Source organism: Myxine glutinosa, unplaced genomic scaffold (assembly GCF_964187855.1).
Source record: "Myxine glutinosa unplaced genomic scaffold, kmMyxGlut1.1 SCAFFOLD_2878, whole genome shotgun sequence".
Lineage (NCBI taxonomy): Eukaryota > Metazoa > Chordata > Myxini > Myxiniformes > Myxinidae > Myxine > Myxine glutinosa.
The window spans coordinates 34617-56202 of NW_027618972.1; the positions used below are offsets into that span (position 1 = coordinate 34617).

Below are 21586 nucleotides of genomic sequence, written 5' to 3' on the forward strand. Positions count from 1 at the left end.
GCATGTACGAGTGGTACTTGCTTGGAGCTGAGGGGTATAAACTTGTACATACACACATGGACAATTGCCTTATTTTAGTCTGATTGGAATAACCTTCCGTACATAACCCTCCAATGCGAAACATTCTGTAAGCGATATCTAAAGTGAAGTCATGGGCAACGTGCTGGCACTATTGAACATTACTAACATGTTAGAGTAAAATTACTATATATTGCAAAGGACTAAATCTATAAATGGGAAATGAGTACTTTTTTAAATGAGCCCTGGCTTTGATTCAAGTAAAAACCATTTTACATGAGCTCGTTCAAACGAGGTTAGTGCAGGTTTATTAAAGAGGTGAGCTTGTGGATTGTACACAATTTCACATGACAAACCGAGGGGCACAGACAGCCTTTTGAACCTGGCACGAGATTAGGGGGGGGAGACAATACTTGCTCTGACTATTTAACAAATGGCAAATCTTACCAAAACTTTAATCTCGTCATAGTATTTCAATCTCCAAAAGATTGTGTTCGGCGTTTCGCCGATATTAATCAATAACCCTCATGGTTTGTGCATAAGTGTTCAAGGGTAGAAGGCACTAAACGCATGTTTCTTCCAAAAAAAAAAAGGACAAGAGGTAAACAACTCGGGACCCCACCCGCCCGAAAAAAAAAACTGCTTGGTATACCTTAAAAGACCCCGGGGTCTCAGGCGGCCTATCCCCGCGTCACCGAAAACACGTTTGTTTTTAAATAAGTGATTCTACCTTCCTCCCTCACACTACCCCTCCACCTTCACCCCTCCCAGTGTTTATGATGAAGCAACAGATCATACATTTACACAAAGTTATTACATACAGTCACGTGAAAAAGTAAGAACACCCCATGTAAAGTTTTGACTTTTTCAACATATTTCAACATACAGCTATTTGATCTTCATTTCAACAATATTGATAGATAAAGGTGATATAATATAACAAATATCATGAAACATTTACATTTTGTAGTCCATTGTATAATTTAAATAAACATAAATGCAAATTTCACATGTGGAAAAAGTAAGTACACCCTTGGCTCTAATAGGTGGTATTGCCCCCTTTGGCAGAAACAACCTCAAGTAGGCATTTCTTATAACTGTCTACCAGTCTCTGACATTGACTGGGAGAAATTTTGCCCACTCCTCCATGCAGAATTATTTCAGCTGTGCGGTGTTTGATGGGTTTCTTGCATGCACAGCTCGTTTCAAATCGCCTACTTGAGGTGCTACACATCAACATCTCGATGGGATTTAGATCCGGGCTTTGACTTGGTCACTCCAGAACCCTCTATTTCTTTATTTTCCGCCATTCCTTGGTGGATTTACTGGTATGTTTAGGGTCATTGTCATGTTGTAAGGTCCACCTTCGGTTGAGCTTCAACTTTTCGACAGAAGGCCTCACATTATCCTCAAGCACCCTCTGGTACAATGAAGAATTCATAGTGGATTATATGATGGTGAGCTGCCCAGGCCCTGATGCAGCAAAGCTGCCCCAAACCATAATATTTCCACCACAATGCTTTGCAGTTGGTATCAGGTTCTTGTGGTCAAATGCTGTCTTTGGTTTTCACCAAACATGTCTTCTGGTACTGTGGCCAAATAGCTCTACCTTTGACTCATCTGTCCAGAGCACATTGTTCCAGAAGTGCTGGTCTTTGCTTCGGTGTTCATTGGCAAACTTTAGTCTTGCCCGGATGTTCTTTCTGGACAGCAAAGGTTTCCTCCTGGCACACCTCCCATGTAGATCAAATTTGTGCAGCCTCTTTCTAATGGTGGACTCGTGCATTTTGACATCAACAGTGGCAAGAGCTACCTGTAGGTCCCGTGATGACATTCTGGGGTTCTGAGAGACTTCTTTCAGCATCTTGCGGTCTACTCTCGGGCTGAACTTGCTGGGGCGGCCTGGCCTGAACAAGTTGGCAGTTGTTTGGAATCTTCTCCACTTGTAGATGATCTTCCGTTCAGTCGAATGATTGATTTCAAATTGTTTGGAGATCTTTTTAAATCCCTTCCCAGACTCGTAGGCATCTATAACCTTCTTTCTGAAGGCCTCAGAGAGCTCTTTTTATCTAGGCATGGTGACGCCGCACACTTCAACAACAAAGAGCAAACCAAACTAAATGTCTGAAGTTTAAATAAGACAGGTTCCTCCAAGATCCTCTCTAAGGATGTTCTAATCATTTGTACCTGAGCTGGTGCACCTGATTCTAATTTTAGGTATTTGAAGTAGTGATAAATGTAGGTGTGTACTTACTTTTTCCACATGCGAAATTTGCATTTATGTTTATTTTAATTATACAATGGACTACAAAATGTAAATGTTTCATGATATTTGTTATATTATATCATCTTTATGTATCAATATTGTTGAAATGAAGATCAAATAGCTGTATGTTGGAATATGTTGAAAAAGTCAAAACTTTACATGGGGTGTACTTACTTTTTCACATGACTGTATGTACATGTATATATATATATACATATATACATATATATATATATATACACATAAATATATATATATACATATGAATATATATATATGTTTATTTATTTAAAACCAACATTGATATGGGGGGGGGGAGGGGGGGGGGGGGAGAATGTCACATGAATGCATTTTAACTAACATGAATGGCACGGCTCTGACTGCGTGTGACACTGACATTGCGAAACATGTTGGATTTGGAAGTTTTTATATTGACAGTCCATGTTTTATATATGTCCACAAAATGCATTTTTCCGCTGGCGGAGTTCCTGGAGAATCTGGGCTCGGAATTTTTCCCATGGATCGGTCTCTTTCCACTGCAAGCTAAGTGCAGTATGTAGAGCCTCTGAACCAGTGCGGAGAAAAGGGTTGTACGTCCTTTCTTCTCCAATCGCTGAAGGGCTCTGAAAGTGCAACGACATGCATATTACTTGTCACGTGTGACTTTTGATACGACTGTACCCTGACCCTCCCACTCACAACAATAATTTCTTGCCTCATAGGTAGTATGTCAGAATCACATGGTGAATACAACAGATTAGAATTGTCTTTAAACCGTTTAAAGCCACAAATGCTACAGTCGCAGCGTTTAATTTAATTCGCAATCATTTCTGATTGTAATCCAAAATGAACACAAGTGCTATGCATCCTGTATCTACCACAACTACTAGTTCAACAGCCACAGTTGTTCTCACCATGTAGGATCACCTGGGGTATGTGTCTGGGCCAAATCCTTCACTAATTGATTGGGCCAGGCTAGAGTCCCTGTATAAAGAGAGTTGCGCCATGCGCTGACCCGAGATTTCTGGTCACGTGATTTCGTGGCGCCATTTTGTGTCTAACTTCACCGTGCGTGAACGTCAGCTTGGTACGGGAATGTTGTTTATTGCCAAACAAAATGACTGGTTGTTCTGCTTTTGGTTGTTCAAACCAATCTGGGAAATATAAGATGTATAGATTTCCAAGTGATAAAGTCAGAAGACAAATTTGGGAAGCGAAAGTCAGACGAAAGAGCTGGAAAGCGATCGACTCCTCGAGACTCTGCCAGGTAGGCCCACGCCGCTTGATGATCGATGTTCAAAAGCAATTCTATCTGCTCGGTTTTTTTTTGGTTGTCTGTCCGTTGAAAACCCTTTTAAAGGGAAGTGATTTGTGTTTGTTTATAATCTTCAAGGAGCTGACCAAAAATGCATTTCCGTGGGAAGAACCCTGCTCAATTTTTTTCGGGTAGTCCTAGCGGACCGCATATTGTCATTGATTGATGAAATGTCCCGGTACAGTGACATTGCCTGGTCTGCGGTTGGGTAGTCTGCGGGCAATGTCACTGTACTTTTTCAGAGGGAATTAATTTTGATTTTATAGGGGTGGGAAACCCATGGTCCGTTTTGTTTTCAGGTGTCTGTCCGTCCATTCAAAACTTATTCCGAGGCAAGTTATTTTTTTGGTTTAAAATCTTTAGCCTAATCGGCAATCATAAAAGCAATTTTAGGGGGGGGCCTGCTCAATTTTTTTGCGGGTTGTGCAGCCATCCATACGTCCAAAATTTGACGAGTTATTGTTTGCTTTGTACAGTGCTCATGCGTACAGTACAGTGCTCATGTGCTCATGCACATGAGCACTGTACTGTACGTACATGAGCTCATGTACAGTGCTCATGCATCTTGTGGCATATTTGCTCAAACATTTCCCACCCCGGGATTTATGGCCAAATTGTAGTGATGGAAGATTTTGCACATTGGACAATCCCTATATATTTAACCTGGTGACAGCTATCGTTCCCAAAACATACAATATTTCTAGGTGATTAATGCAGTAAAACAGGTGTATTTGTGTACCCACATTTAAAACTGGCTCAACTTTCAAAAGCTGTTATCCCTGTTTGATATCAATATACATGTGGTCGATAGAGCTAGCGATTTGTCTGGCCATCTTCCGGAAGATTGTCCATGTGATTTTCTGTTGTGGAAGTACTAGTACATGACAGCTCATTAAAATTAAACTGTGTTGTGTTAGAATAAAAATTTCAATAAATAAATACATCAAGGATACATCAAATACAAGTCACTTGTGAGGAGTGAACGGAGTAGTGATGGTGTCTCACTTGTGAGGAGTGAACAGAGTAGTGATGAGTCTCACTTGTGAGGAGTGAACGGAGTAGTGATGAGTTTCACTTGTGAGGAGTGAACGGAGTAGTGATGAGTTTCACTTGTGAGGAGTGAACGGAGTAGTGATGAGTTTCACTTGTGAGGAGTGAACGTAGTGGGATGAAGTGTTGGTCTGGTCAGAGTGTTGTATTACGGGCAGAGTTTTCTTACGGTCTGAATGTATGAATCATGTTCTGTACTGAATGTATGAACCAAGTTTTGTACTGAATGTTTACTGTGTTGGCCTCATCGTGTTCCTGGTGAAATTAAACAAGTTATGGTGGATACGACGTCTTATCTGTGCTTTTCCATATCTGTTCGACTCGACGAACCGTGAACACGGCAGGTATTTTTTAAAGTTTTTTCTCTGTTTAATTACGGCTTGGCGCAGTCGAAAATTAAGTGTTAATTAAGTCGCCAGCTATGAAACATATTAATCGATCAGGCAATATCCATCAGAGTTCTGGGCAAGGGTGTAGTAATAAATGAACGTTTCAATCTTACTAGATGCCGATGACGTTTTCCTTATGTCAGAGACAGAAGCTGACTTGCAGCTTGTTAAATCATTACAATGGAAATTGAATATAAATGTCGATAAAACTAAAGTTGTACACTATAGAAATATGGCAATACCACGTACAGAATTTGTTTTAAGTGTGTTAGACTATATGTCTGCTGGAAGTCCTACACCGGAATTGCTCTCGGCACCCTTTAAAAAATATTGGATATGCCCACACTCCTTTCTAAAAGTTATTAAAATTCAGAGAACGACAGCATTGGTTTGTCTTACTTATAATGTTAGCTCTTATATGCAGTGTTGGTTTGTAATATGCATTGCCATACCACTTTTAATATCACCACACAGCTCTTTTTCACAGCAATAGCTGAGTTTTTGACAAAACAAATATCACCTGTATGTAATAATAAGACTAAATATGTGTAGTAAAATTTTTTTTAGCAGGTTTAGAATATATCACCCCATATCGCGAATGTACATGTATATCTATCTAATCCGACACACTTAGACACAAAATGGCGTCCAAATTTGAGTTGACACAACTCTCTATATACAGGGACTCTAGGCCAGGCCTATCGTTCAATTGAAGTGGACAGGAATTTGTAATCTCGTCATGGTGCCGGCGATAACTCGCCTCCTCTTCACAAAGCCGTGGGATGTTTAATCTCCACCAGCGACCAGTGATGTGTCGGGTCTCCAGCTTACGTCCCTTCCGTGGGACACAATGATGACAACCTGTGAAACACCAGGAGGACAGTTTATAGCTGGACTGGAATTCAAACCCAGGCTGGTAGTCAGCTTTGAGGCGAATGTGTGTATCTCTAGGTAGGCCGTCGTACCAGCCCTAATTTTGTTGATTACTTATATAAAAATACAATATCTATCTACATATTTTATATTCGCTATTCGTCTGCCTTCAGTACTTCTTCCATGCTGGTACAAAAGAAGCTCCACCACCGACGACTGCACTAACATTCCTCTCTTCACACATGCGACCTCACCACACTCACCATTAATTACAGCTCAATCTCCACAGTGGCATACAATTAAGCTTTGCATGTAATCTTCTTCTTCAAGATGTATTATTCTACAATGAGTACAGTGTTGAGAGGGTCTGTGTTAACTGTTAGAACATGTGGGACGTGAAACATGTCTTTGTACTTGATGGCAAAAAAAGACATGTCTGATGACAGAATACAGATTCGATGTAAATTGCAGGATAGATTTATGTTTTAAATACAAAGTGTAACAAGTCACAAAGTCAATGTGTGTAATAACAAAGTGTAACAGTCAATGATGTCACAACTAACAAACATCTCAACAATTTTTTTATCAACAAATTAAGTAATTAATCGAAAAACTAAATAATTAATCGATTAATTGATTGATCAATTAATTGAAGGTACCCTTTACAGAAGAATCACTTGGTCACTGTCGTGTCCAAATATCAGCTTCCGAGCTCAAAAGGTGCCTGAGATATTGGCCAGATGTGAAAGAAAATAAGTAATTAATAAAGCGATAATAATTAAGTAATTAATTCATTAACTAGATGGTATTCATAGAATACTTACCCTGTGCAGTCAACTTGGTGCGAGCCAAATCTTGTTTTTTTAAGGTTGATTTTTTTTTTCTTTGATCCAATATGGCTGCCAGACCACGTGAGCGATTACATCATAAATTTATATTCTATAATATAATTGTTGTGTTGATGACCAGCACTCAAGAAATTTCAAACTGATCAGACTAAACATTGACCCTGTCGAATTATGATGTCATAATTAAGGCACCAATGACGTCATCATTAACAACACCTATTCCCCATATGGAGTTCTTTACAATGAGCAAATTTTTTCAATTTTTTCAATTCAATTGAAAAAATCTATTTTTCCCATGGAGCACTTTCGGAGATATAGACGTGCAACGTTTATCGGTTTTTACAAGATGGCACCTGTACCATGTGACCCATGACATCATAATTATCATTAAACTAGTACAAATCCCGTCAAAAATGACGGGTTGGAACAGTTTTTGACGGTACAGCCGCGTGAGTATGCCAACGTCTGAAGTCTGTGCCTAGTGTCAGCGGTGCTGATATAATCTTTATTTATTATCCAACAGACGTAAATGAATACTCGTTTTACTCTGCGCGCATTGCATTGTACATCACGTGCAGCAAATTTCACCTCCCTGTGCCTTGTATTTATTGTGATTTAAAAAATACAGTTTCTGTACACCGACCTTGGGGCTCGGTTTGCAAGCCACCGTCTACAATTCCAATGCAAGAGGCATAATTACTCTTCTCTTAGGTCTTCGGAATCCTTGCGGTCTTTTGTCTCCTCTGTGCCATTTGGGTCCTTTGGGTCTTCTGGTTCATCGGCATCTTTTGGGTCATTTGAGTCTTTTGGGTCCTCGATCTGGATCTTTGGGGTATTTTGGGTCTTTGGAGCCCTCAGGGTCTTTTTGATCCTTTCAGTAACTGGGATCTTTTGGGTCTTTTTGGTGTATGGGTCTTCACGTCTTTTCTGTCTTCAGGGTCTTTTCAATCTTCAGGGTCTTTGAGGTATTTTGGGTCTTTAACAGTCTTCAGGGTCTTTTGGGTCTTTGGGGCATTTTGTGTGTTTGGGGCCCATTGGATCTTCAGGGTCTTTTCAGTATTTTGGGTCTTCAGAGCCTTTGGGGGTCTTCTGGGTCTTTTGGGTCCTCTGGGTCTTTTGTATCCTCAGAGTCTTTTGTGTCTTCATGCTCTTTTGGGTCTTCAGGGTCTTTTCAGTCTTTTGGCTCTTCATGCTCTTTTGGGTCTTTGGGGTATTTTGGGTCTTCATGGTCTTTTGGATCTTCAGAGTCCGTGGAGGTCTTTTGTGTCCTCAGGGTTGTTTGGGTCTTTTGGATCCTTGGGGTCTTTGGGTTCCATTGGGTTTCAGTGTCTTTTGGGTCTTCAGGATTTTGGGGGTATTTTGGGTCTTCATGGTCTCTTGGGTCTAACAGTCTTCAGGGTCTTCTTTTTTTTTTTGTACACAAGATCGAGGCTCGTGTAGGAGCTAACATGATTCACAAACCCACTTGGAATTTGCAAAAAAGCACCTAAAGGACTCTCAGACTGTGAGAAACAAGATTCTGTGGGCTTTCATGTGTCTTTCACTTCGGAGAGGCTTCCGTCTGGCCACTCTGCCATAAAGCCCAGATCGGTGGAGTGTTGCAGTGACGGTTGTCCTTCTGGAAGTTTCTCCCATCTCCACACAGGATCTCTGGAGCTCAGCCAGAGTGACCATCGGGTTCTTGGTCACCTCTCTTACCAAGGCCCTTCTCCCCCGATTGCTCAGTTTGGCCGGGCGGGCAGCTCTAGGAAGAGTCCTGGTTGTTCCAAACTTCTTCCATTTAAGAATTATGGAGGCCACTGTGCTCTTGGGAACCTTCTTTCAATGCAGCAGAAATGTTTTTGTATGCTTCCCCAGATCTGTGCCTCGACACAATCCTATCTCTGAGCTCTGCAGGCAGTTCCTTCGACCTCATGGCTTGGTTTTTGCTCTGATATGCATTGTCAGCTGTGAGACCTTACATAGACAGGTGTGTGCCTTTCCAAATCATGTCCAATCAATTGAATTTACCACAGGTGGACTCCAATTAAGGTGTAGAAACATCTCAAAGATGATCAAGAGAAATGGGAGGCACCTGAGCTAAATTTCAAGTGTCATAGCAAAAGGTATGAATACTTATGTCAATATGATATTTCAGTTTTTTCTTTTTAACAAATTTGCAAAACTTTCTAAAATCCTGTTTTCTCTTTGTCGTTCTGAGGTATTGAGTGTAGATTGATGAGGGAAAAAAAAGAATTTTAACGATTTCAGCATAAGGCTGCATCATTACAAAATGTGAAAAAAGTGAAGGGGTCTGAATACTTTCTGAATGCACTTTAACAGAGTTAAACTTCTAGCTGTAACTAATCCTGATTGTATCCTGTTTCATGGAAGATGTAACTTGGTCCTCTTATACATAGCATGTCTTGGGAAGGCCGAACGATTTCCCCTTTGAATGCAAATAATCTTGCTGGAATTTTCATGTACAATTTGTTCTGATAGTTATAACAACAAAGGCAATGGCCGGTGTGGATCGGCATTCTAATTACTTTATGATGGCTTTACATTCAAACTACACTTTTTGAAGCAATTGCACCAAACGAACAATCGTTACGTGCACCAGCAATCTCACCGAGCGTCAAAAAGAGGAAGATGTTGCGGAAAATTGTCTCCATGTCTCTCGGTCCCTGCTCTCAAATGTTGTGTTTGTGTCCTTCCCCCTCTCTCCCCATCTTGTCTACCGCTCCCGATGTTATTTGTTTTATGTGTCTGTTTGTCTTTCTGTGTGATTAATGTTCGCTCTTTCACGAGCCTCGATCTTGTATACAAAAAAAACAAAAAAAAAAAAAAAAAAAAAAACTTACCGTGCATAATCTGGATCTACGCTGCTCATTTGCCCAGTCCAGCTTGAGAAGAATGGCTTCGTTTTTCGGTTCCAGGTCAGCAGCAAACATCAGATTTTCCAAAGCATATTCATGGCCTGTGGTGCCAGAATCATACATCATCAACCACAATTACACTGCCCCTCCCTACCTGCCCCTGTCACAACCTTTTCAAGCAAGATACAAGCAAGTTGATCAATAATCGAGGAGCTACTTGATTTCAATTCCATTTTCTTTATTTTGAACACTGTAGAAACTTGAATCGGAACATGAATATGTAGCTGTACTTTGGTTCTGAAATTGGCAAAAAATACGGAATCTCGTCCCGATCGTGCAGGTGCTGAAAATCATTCCAAAGAGAAACAGGAAACTTACCGTTTTAGGGACATTATAAGGGATACAAACAACAGGCACAAAGAACTAATGTAACGTGTTAAATAATGTGGGACATGGGAAGGGTGGGAAGTGCACCAAACTTATTATTGACCTGTGTGCGGCACCATGGCCAAATAAGTGAATCAACAGCGGTAAACTTCCGAAAAAAAGTCTTGTTTTTTTTCTACAGCCTTTAAATCTATTTTATTCCCTCCGCCACCGAAGGTGGACGGAGGTTATGTTTTCACCTCTGTCTGTTTGTTTGTGAACAAGATGGGACGGATTTGGACAAAACTTGGTGGAGAGGTTGAGTGTGTGACAAGGACGAATCGATTCAATTTTGGTGAAGATCTGAATATGGATTCGGATATGAGAATTATTTAATTTTAAGTGATTCTTCACCATTTTGAGATCGGGCGAAAAGCGATATAGAATATTGATACGGTTTTGAGATTTGTATATATGACATCATTAAAGGTTAAAGGTTTGCCCCCCATAGTTAGTCCACAAGCAACACGTAGGCCCACTTATAGGATTAGTTATGTCATAGTATGTGTAAGAGTAGGCCATTTTCCCTAGTAACATCTGCGTTGTGTAAAGAAATGAGCTTAGGTCCTTTTCATTTTGCAGCCACCCTCCAATTCCACCGATGGGCAAACTCGATCCCGCGCCCCATTTTGGCTGATCCCTCCGTGTGTGGCGCTTTAGCTGCCCTTTGTTCGCTCGAACTAGTCAAATGACACGAGGTAGGCCTGAAAAGAGGGAGGAGCGCGGGGTCGGGGTGTGGCAGAGTCGAAGAGCACGTCAGAGGCGGTGAAAGTAAGGGCCATCAGCCAACCGGGGCTCTGTGGGCATGGCGTGATAGGGTGTGGTGAAGAACGTCTGGTGAGTTCCAGAGGGTTCCAAGGGCGTGGCAATAAAACCCTTTGCGTGAGGCCCCCACCTCAGTTGAGATGAGAAGGGATCTGCGGTGTTGAATTGAGTTGAGCAGGGAGAGGACTCGTTACCAGGATTCGGAGAACTCGCATGAAAGGACTTGCACGAGAGAGAGCCCTCGATTGAAAAACGCATTGTTAGTGCCTATTCGCTTATTACGTACGTGGCCGCAGCCGCCAGTGTAACCGCCAGAGCCAGCCCTACCATTCGCCCCGTAATTATCCCGTGCGCGCCAACGACACGCGGAGAGCTCCTGGCCGCTGCATTCATCTACTTCACGGTGCAAGCTGGGGACCGGAGGGGGAGCTGCCCAGACGCCATCCCTGGACGTGCTGACCTGTTCATCTGCAATCCCCGTGTGAGTGTCTGAGTGTGAACGGGCCCGTTTGTCTTGGGAATAAGTATAAGACTGCTTAAGGCTGCACTGTGTCTTCTTCTTCTGATTATTGTACAAAGTGTAAATAAATCTTGTTATTCCTTTTCTTCCCAATTCGACCGTTTCTGTGATTTCCATCATTGGGTAAGCGTGGCACGAATAAGAACCGCTTGGATCGGGTCTAGTAATTGATAAAGGCTCGGATCACGGGTTCGCTACCGCTCGGCGTATCCACCAACACCCGTGACTCGGGCAGGGCTTATTTCCTCGTTTCTGGACAGCGTGAGTCATTAGGTAATAGCGAATTCTTAGTCCTAAAACCCTATTTCGCGCTGTCCGGGAAGGACGTCATAGGTCCCGGGTCCCGTCGGCTAGTCAAAGACAAGGGGACTAATCTCCCCTTGGTAAGGGGAAAAGGCCGGCGCTGAGATCCGCAACAATATGATATTTTAAAAAGTTGTGGTCGGATTTGGACGAAACCTGGGGGATGAGTTGGTTAGGTGACAAGAACAAGCCGGTAAGATTTTGGTTCAGGTCCGAATCCAGATCCGCCCAACAGTGGGAGACAAAACAAACTGAAGATCCTGGCGGAGTTTTGCGCTATACCGAGTGCCGTTCTAGTTTCAACTGAATTACACTGTAGAACACCAATTGCTTTGCTTGCATCTCCAAAACCCTCCCGTTCAGCAGTATTTGGATAAAATATTATACCATCTCACGCAGGTTGACAAGGATGACCGAGAGGTACGCACGCTCGCCTCCTAGCTGTTCAGTCCGGGTTTGAATCTCGACTCGGCTACATACTGTAATCCCAGTGTTTCACAGGCACCTCCCTCGGATGGACATTAACCAGGCGTCCCGTCTGCCAGTATTTGTTGGTGGACGTGAAAGATCCAACGGGGTCCTTCGTGAAGAGTAAGTGAGCTGTCGCCAGCACGATGGAACAACCTCCAAATTCCTGCCCTGACCTACAGAGGGCACTGCATCAGTGGCACAGCCACACTCTCAGTCAGCGATATTACCCCACAGCCATGTGCTGCATACAAAAGAAGAAGTAGTTTGGTGCACTACTGTAATGAGGATGGGCCCATTACTGCTACATATTTAAAAAACCAAAAAAAAACCCGGAAGTGCTACCCCCTAACTGAATAGAAAAAACATTAAACTCAGACAGCTTCCTATGGTATCCTCGGAAGTTGAAAATCAAGCAATGATTACAATTATGTGAGGAATGCAAAACGTTACCTGGGAAGAGCATGGTATCATCTGCCAGTCCACTCACAAAATCCAGCGATGCCAGCATTGCATCTGCAGTTCCTTCAAAAATCTGGCCTAACAACATAAGCACAAAGGTGTCAGATGGAACTCGTGTCACACAGGTATAGGTTACACAGTATCACATTGCAATGTATGCACACATCTTAACTGAGGTACTCGTTTCTACTTAATGCATTACTTACTGTGGTATTGCACCTCATACACAGGGATAATGTGCATTGAACCACCACATGTTCGATTTGGTGTGCAAATATCTCGCTGCCTTTATTCCCCAGGTTTCTGCAGGGTGTGTGAGGTCTACCTCGTACGGTAATCCCCTTCTGGTGAAACTCCACAAATCCAGTCTAACTTGCAGTGTTCTAGGCCCAATCCCATTCCTAATATTCATCAATGATCTTGTAGCGGCATAATTTCGCCTTTCATGTTATAATAGTTAAGTATGCTTGAGCTTGGGCTGAGAGGGTTTTGCGGTACCGGACTACCGGGTGCGACTGGAAATGATGAGCGAGTTTCGAGGGTCGCGGTTGGAATAAAGGACAGACTCGGTTTCCCAAAGCTTCGGACATCTTTTCCTTCCAAGCCCAAATTTCACTGACTCTGGAAAATCCTCTTTATATCTTTGTTGCTGACTCCTCTCTCCACCATGATAGCCTTCTGACACACAGGCAGCAGCCTCTTCCCTCTCCTAAGACCTTGACAAAAATTACAAACTGGTCAAACACTTGGAGCACCTCTTTTAATCCTGAGAAATCGCACACTCACACTCTCACACTCACTCACTCTCTCTCTCTCTCTCTCTCTAAGGACTGTTCCACAAGGCCTCCCATCTACTTTCTCAACACCTGTCTCAAAGAGGTTGTCACTCAAACTCTTGGCTATAACTCTCAGCCATGATCTCTCTTGAACAAGCCACATTTCTAAGTTAGCCACCAAATCCAGACACCGACTGGGCATCCTCCGTCATGCAAAGTCCTTCCTTGGCACACATGAGCTCCCATCCATCTACAAAGCTTTCATCCGCAGCTTGATGAAGTACTGCTCTCCTCTCTGGGCAAGCTCCCTGCCTCACATCTTGCTCAGCTTCATGCCGTGGAAACTAAGGCCTTCAAGACCATTGGAATCTCTCACAATGAAGCTGTGTCTACAGGCCAACGGTGGTCTCTGTCTTCTTCCGCCTAATTTCTGGTCTTGCACCCTCTGCCCTCTCCGTGCTACGTCCCTCCCGCTCCCAAGTGTCTGCAGAACGCACGTGGTCCACCAGAAACCCCCTCTCCTAGTGAAACTGCATAAATGCAGAACTACTGCTCGCCTACACTCATTTACACCTCTTTTCCCCCACCTGCAGAATCACATTCACACTCTCTTTCATCTCATTCTTCTCTCCAGGTCTTCAAGACAGCTGTTCATCACCATTTCAAGTCAACCACCACCACCCCCCGTCCCCCCGTCCCCCCGTCCCCGTCCAAACCCTTGATTTTTTCTTTCTACACCCTCCCTCCCAAAATTTTGCTTATGTATCCATATTGCCCACCCCTTGCGTTCTCCCCCAGCCCTCATTGTTACTGCCCTTGTTTGTCCGTCTCCATCTACTTTCTCCGTCCTGCTATTGGCGTTTCCCCTTTCCCCTGATGTACCCTTTGTTTTGTTGTGTCTTGATCTGTTCAATGTCCTATGTATTAAAAATACAATAAAACTGCTCAGCTCTACTGATTAGTTCCTCTTTTCTCTCACATGAACCATCTTCCTCAGTCTCTTCAATCTCATTCTGCCCTCCATATTTATGCTCTTCTTGTAATACTTACTTTTATTCAACCACATCAAATAAATTAAAAAGAGGAATGCTGTGAGAATAACAAGCCGCAGCATATATGTCCCAGCCATTTTCCCTGGCAAGCAGAATTGTAATCCTACTGGTGTGTGTGTCGTTGATTGTTATCTCCATAATTCCGGTTTTCAGAAAGTGGAACTGAGTCTTCCCAGGGCTCGAAGTACCCCCCTTCGTTTCCTGAAGGATCGTGATTCATGGGCTAAGTTGTGTTCTCAGAGTTTTGTTCCAAGGGCTCTTTTCAGGACCGTCGCTGAGTCCCGTACAACCTCCAACTGTAGTCTGTTTGTGGTAATGTCCCCGGGAGGGTTTGTAGAATCTTTGTAAGGTTCTTCCTTATCATTCCCGTTGCTCCAATTATCACTGGTACAATTTCGGCACTCTTCAGCTTCCAAGATCTTTTCTCTTCATTCCTGGAGTCTTGGTATTTGGTCATTTTCTTGATTTCTGCATTATTTAGGCCAAGATCGCTGGGTACTGATATCTCAATCAGCAATGCTGTCTTTTCCTTTTTGTATCTGAGCACTATGTCCAGTCGCAATGCTTTGTTTTCTATGTTCACGCTGAATGGGATCATCAGGTCATACGTGAGCATTATGTCCATGTTTTCAATTACTGCTTTTGGTTCATGTTTCCTTGAGTTTTGTAGAACTGGGATATTTAATTATTTCAGATGTGCCAGTGGATTACTCTGCATACCTTGTTGTGCCTTTGAGTGTACAGCTGCTCTGACATAAGTGTTTTACATCCTGATAGGAGGTGACTCATGCTGGTTCTTCTACCTTGCAAAACCTACACCTGTTTGATTGACTCAGTCCTGCCATTTTTTAAAGCAATTCGTGTAGTGTCCTTGGTCTTGGGCATTAATAAATGATTCGTTCTCTGTCCCAGTTGAGCTGACCTCTTCTTAGCCATTCCCATGATCCTTCTTTGTCTATCCCCAATCTGTCCAACTCTTTATGTTTCCCTGCTCTTTTGTCTTTCTCCCAGTTGTCATTATATATCGGCTGGTATTTCATCTTATATTTTTCTTTTGTCTTTTTTCAATCGTAGGGGCTGTATTTATGTGTTGCTGTTTCGGTTTGGTGCGTGACAGCTCATATTCACACTTGTTTTTGGAAGTTTTTTTGCAAGGTGAGTGAGAGATACCTTTTCTGATTTGTTGTGTTCATGCTTGTACACAAATTGTATTCGGTAGTCTGTTGAGCTTTTCACGTACTCTGCTAATCCTACAGTCGTCGCTCTGTGCATTTGATAGAGTTCCATCAGACCACCACCTCCTTCTTTCCTTAGCAGGTATGTTCTTGGGATGCACTGGTTTTTGGAGAACATTTTGTGGATAGTGAGGAGTTTCCTTGTTAGCTCACCTGGAACGAAGTTCAGGGGAGCTTATGCGATGGCGCGTCGTCCGTCAGTCCGTCCGCCGTCAGTCCGTCCGCCGTCAGTCCGTCTGCCGTCAGTCTGTCCGTCCATCAGTCCGTAAACACTTGAAACTTCTTCTCCGAAACCACTGATGGGATTGCGACCAAATTTGGCACAAATTATATTTGTTATGTTTTGACTAAAGTTTGCTCACGGCAGTAAAAAAAAACGGGGTCTAAGTGTGTTTCCCGGGGGTCAAAGTGGGTCCAGGTTTGACCCCCCAAAATAGATATTTGCTTTCTTCTCAGAAACTACACACACGATTTCGATGAAACTTGACCACAACCTTAATTACCCGTGTTGTACCAAAGTTTGTTCCTGGCATTAAAAAAAATTGGGGTCCATAGGGGGGTGGGCTTGCCCCCCAAAATAGGTATTTGCTTTTTTCTCAGAACCTACACACACAATTTCGATGAAACTTCACCACAACCTTCATCATCCGTGATGTACCAATGTTTGTTCAAGGAATTGGAAAAATTGTGGTCTGAGGAGGTACACGGGGTGGGGGGAGGGGGGGGTATTTTTTTGTTTGTTTGTTTAAAGTCTTATGATTATGTTAGTATGATTCCACCTGCAGCCCTGTCTTCTAGCAACCAGTGAAATTGGTTTAAAATACCTTTAGTCAGTGCAGTATACTGTTTATTCTACGTTTATTTTAGCAGGTGAGCGCCAGGGGTATTGCCCCTATGTTTTTAACATCCGCTTGTGGTCAGTTTACTATTCCGCAGCTGTACTGGAATACTGGCAGTGCTAGTTGGTTTATGGCTTCGATTTTGTTCCTTGGGGTGAGATACGTTTTCAGGATCAGCCTCATTCTATGCAGATATCCCTTGGTAATTGTTTTGTACATTTTTATGACATATTTGGTGGCCTGCTTCTAATCCAGGGTATTTGTAAGATGATTCGTTGCCTAGCTCCTGTATTGTTGTAGGTCGGTTCAATCCAGGTCGATTTTTATGTTGTCCATTTTTGTTGATCTCCCTTGCACGACTTATTTAGGCCAAATTCCATTCGGATGTCGTCAGAGGACCGTTTCACTAATTTTCAGTTCCTAAATCTCTCCTCTCTCTTTTCTGAGCATCGCCCTCCATCTTTCGAGTCTTTGCTTCTATGGTGGTGCTTGGCTTTCATTTGTGGGACTTGTTATGTTCTTGTGGTGTTTCATTGTTACTTTTTCCTGAATGCATAGTGCTGCTGCAAAATTCACTGTTTATTTCTTTCAGTGTGGCTGAGTTTGGTAATTTTTTTTAAAGATGTGGTTGTTCTGTTGATTAGTGATTTTGTGTGTTTATTATTAAGTCGACTTAGTTATGGTCTTTCTTCATTTGGTGTCATTCTCACCTCATCCATCTTATTAGCCAGCTCCTCTTCCAGATTACATTGCTCCTCATCATCCTCCTTTGTCTCTTCTCCTCTATCCCTCTGTACCCCTTCCTCCTCCTGCTCATCATCATTTGTATCTGTTTGTGCTGTAGCCATGAATCGGTCTCCTCCACTGCCCATCCTCCTCACAGTCCCCCCCCACACTTCCACTCCAAACCCCCCCCCCCCCCTCCTTCAAATGTATAGCACGTTCTGTGTGGGAGGACATCCTCCCTCCACTAAGGATTTCAGCTTTCATTGTCTTTTTTTTTTGCACCCCTCTTTTTCCTGCTTAGGTGTTTCCTTTGAGACAGGCAGCATATTACTAGCTTTGCACTTTGATGCAGGGCTCTGCCTCTTTTTGAGGAAGGTATAGCCGTTTGTCGGTCTCACAATAATGCCCCCATCAGCATCAATTACAATAAGGCACAGTGTGAACAGCTCTAAAGGTTGAAAAGTTATAAAGTGATATGCATTCTCACGCTCCGGTGTTGTAGCAACATCTTTAGCACTGACCACAGCCAGCGAGAAAGAGCAAATCTCCAGAAAAGAGACAATCGGACACCCCAAATGATTTTCCATCCAACATGTAGGTAGCGTGTCCATGGGTATGTCCAGGCGTTAGAGCAACGCGAAAGCGCAATTGTCCAAAGGTTAGCTCCTCGCCGTCATGCACCGGGCTGTGTAATAAACAACAGACAAAAGCAAATGGTAGATTCCTGCAATGTGTAGAAAGAAACATCAAATGTTACTTATGAGTTATGACACTAAAGACTCTCCAACCAATCATATCTGCTTGATCTACAGACAGTCATTTGCCATGGAAGTTTTAATACTGCGAGTCTACTAATTGTTTGTACAATAATCCCTGCCTACGTATCTGGGGTTAGAGTGTCTGCTCTATGTCTGGGAGGTTGGGGGTTCAAACCCCGGCTGGGTCATACAAAACACGTCAAAAATGGTACTGCTTTTTTCCCCCTTTTTTTGTATACATAATCGAGGCTCGTGAAAGAGCTAACATTTATCACACAAACAAATCAAACAAATAAAGTATATAAAAAGGGGAGCGGTAGACAAGATGGGGAGAGAAGGGGAAGCACATAAACACAACATTTGAGAGCAGGGACATCGGGAATGTGTGGGAGGGAGAGGGCTTTGGGGGAGGCGGCGTGGGAAGGGAGGGGGGCTGGGAGAAATATAAACACAAGGACACCAAGGACTTCCAGGAAAGAAGTTGGTATTTCAAAAAAGTGGATTTGGGGTGAAATTAGCAGGGGTAGAAAAGATCAAGGTTTTGGATGGGGGAAGATAAGAGATGGTGGTGAACAGCTGTTTTAAAGACCTGGAGGGAGGAGTAGGATTGAAGAGAGTGAGGGAGTTTGTTCCAGAGGCGGGAGAAAAGATGAATGAAGGAGTGAAGGTGAGCAGAGAGTCTTGATTTTGGCAGTTTAACCATAAGAGGGTTGCAGGCAGATCTTGTGCGACCTGTAGGAATATTTGGGGGACAGAGCCCAGAGAGAGCTGGAGGAGCAAGGCCGGAGAGGAGTCGGTAGAAGACAGAAAGACCACCAACCTGCCTGCGGTGAGTAAGTGAAAGGCCCTCGGAGGTAGCTTCATCACGGGTGCTGCTTCCTTGCTTGATGCTCAGCATTTAAAAAAGGGCATAACGTGGACAAACAACTCTGGGAAGGCAATGGCAAACCACCCAATATAACCATTGGCAAGAAACTGCTTCAGCTACCAGCAATGATTAGTTCCTAGGTACGAACACTATTACAAGCTGTGTTTCTGGCACAGCCAAGGGTGCTGAGAGCTGGCACGCCGGCTCAATAAGATACCCAAGCATTATGGCTTGTTGGTTAAGATAAAAGTTCAAACTTCGACGAATCCTGCACTCGTCTCATCACGAACAGTTATTAGATGACCAACGTAACAGCTCATCCACATTGTTCCATGAGATTTCATCAGGTGATTCATGACTACGAAGGTGGTTTAGGTCTCGCATTAATCTACGAGGGCATGTTGTAAAGTAATTCCTCCCATTCTTTTTCTCCAAATCTAGTAAAGATATTCAAATGAAACAAAGACAGATACAAACATCAATCTTTATTCTACCATGGTGCAGATTTATTTCTCACCATAATCACCATTTGGGTCCACATATTTCTGCCCATGTTCGAGTAGTTTTGTGACGCCGTTATGATAGAGCTGTGCGCCCTGCAGACTTAACCAGCGCTTCACAGTGGCATTGACATCATCGTCGGAAGAAGAATGTTATCCACGGAGATGTTCCTTAGATTTGAGGAAGAGATGAAAATTTGACGGAGTCAAGTCGGGGCTGTATGGCGGTGAAACTGTGACGTCAGTCGTTAATGCATTGTCATGCTGGAGGAGAACCATCTGCATGTCAGGACGAACCCTCCAAATCCATGCCTTCAGTTGCTTTAGAGTTTCAATGTCGAGCTCAGAGTTAATGGTGGTACCGTTTGGTATGAATTCCAAATGGACTATCCCCTTCACGTCCCAAAAAGTCGTAAGCAAGACTTTCCCGGCAAAGCCTTGCGTCTTCAATTATTTTCATGCTGGTGATCCTTTGTGGCAGTACTGCATTGACAGTCTCTTCCTTTCAGGATGGTAATGGTGCACCCAACTCTCATCTCCAGTCACACTATGGAGCAGGAACTGGTCACCTTCACATTCATTGCGCAACATCAGAGATGTATTCCGTTCGCAATCGGCTTGCTTACGACTTGTCAAGCAGCTTTCTTGATGCAAGTAGCTCAGGCAAGCACTCCAACAGAACGGGGCGTTCAGCACGACTTAACAATATGGCAGTCTTCATATAAACAATGTCATCATGGCAGTCTAGCAAATGCTGTCTGGGCCATCGTTTTCAGTTTTGCTCGATTCTCTTGTGACAACTTCCCAAAACGAATCGATTGTGTTGGCAGTGGTTATAGATTACTATATGAAGAGTAAAATAAGGAAAAACAAATGGGGAGTCAGAAGGGTGAGCCCCCCACAAAACTTGTCTATCGACCTGCCACTGTGCATTTTGGGGACGGGTAGAGGGGTTTTGCTTGTTTGTAGATGTTAAAGAATTAGGATGAAAAGTGTAAGTAACAATAAAAGTACGAACTGCACATCTGAATATCATCCTCTGTGATAGCAAAATTGAAGAAATAACCATCGATCATTTTGAATCCAACTACGGCGGTAATCTTTGGGTGCGTTCACTGAGCAAGTAGCTTGCTTCCTGCTTGCCAAGCACCTCAATGTGTTGCGCTTGCCAAGCGGTTGACAGAGTGGCTGGCTTGGCAAGTGACAGCAAGTTGCTTGCCAACAGAACACACACCTTGGCCAATATAGCATCGAGACATCTAGTGTCAGAATCATGAAGCTTCACATCCATTGGTTGGAAGAACTCTGGTACGGATTGCGCTTTATTTCATTCAAATATCTTTAACAGTTTTGGAAAAGAAAAAAAAAACAAGAACAGGGGGCATTACTTCTCAACACTTCTCCGTGTACATGAACGAACCGTGAAGATACAAGCTTGATTCAGCAGATCAGTTTGACGAGGTTACTTGTGTAAAGTGTAAATATTGGTGATGTTTTATTTGTGCCACTTCATGTCGCCCAAGAGATCATGTGGTTGATTATTAATTTAGAAAACGTGAAAGAAACTCAAATCTGTCTTTTTTAATGAATGACAGATATGGTTGGTTGGAATAAGAGCAGAAAAAGTACCTTGTTAGTCCAGGTATGTTATCCATTGAAGTGCCGTACACCCTGCATTTGTACAAACTCTTCAGAGCTATATTTCCTCCACTGTGGTCCCTGGAAAACAGTTTTAAAAAATATTCATCAAAATAATTCTAACGTTACCATGAGCTTGTTACTTTGATGGGGAAGGAATACAAAGAGTAACATTATGAATGAAATGAATGAATGAATGATCGTTTTAAGGCCATTTTCCCCGCTAGAGCGGGGGTTAGCCTTGCGGGTCCCATGACAATCATGGTTCCCTGTTTGAGGCAATGTTTTTTATGGCCGGATGCCCTTCCTGGTGCCAACCCTTGGTCGCCTCTTACGATGCGCAGGGATACGGTTTACCTATTCTAAACCGGGGTACACACATTAAGGCTGTATATACACCATGTATGTTTGGTAGCTGTTTTGTGTGGAACCGGGTGGGGCCTGGCAAGATTGTGACATCACATCGGAAGAGAGAGGGAGAGAGAGGGAGAGAAGGAGAGAGAGAGAGGGAGAGAGAGAGAGGGAGAGAGAGAGAGGGAGAGAGAGAGAGGGAGAGAGAGAGAGGGAGAGAGAGAGAGGGTGGGAGAGAGAGGGAGGGAGAGAGAGAGAGGGAGAGGGAGGGAGAGGGAGAGA

The 21586-nt window shown here is 43.1% G+C and overlaps 1 protein-coding gene across 1 annotated transcript; it reads right to left on the bottom strand.

The window, feature by feature from the left end:
• Positions 1–2694: 2694 nt before the first annotated feature.
• LOC137413184 (putative thioesterase PNKD) lies at positions 2695–21072 on the bottom strand (the record flags this gene model as incomplete). The annotated part of the gene is made up of 5 exons (XM_078769526.1): positions 2695–2907; positions 9603–9718; positions 12553–12639; positions 17711–17874; positions 20945–21072. Coding segments are annotated over 5 exons (672 nt in total), but the record flags the coding sequence as incomplete, so codon positions are not given.
• Positions 21073–21586: the final 514 nt, after the last annotated feature.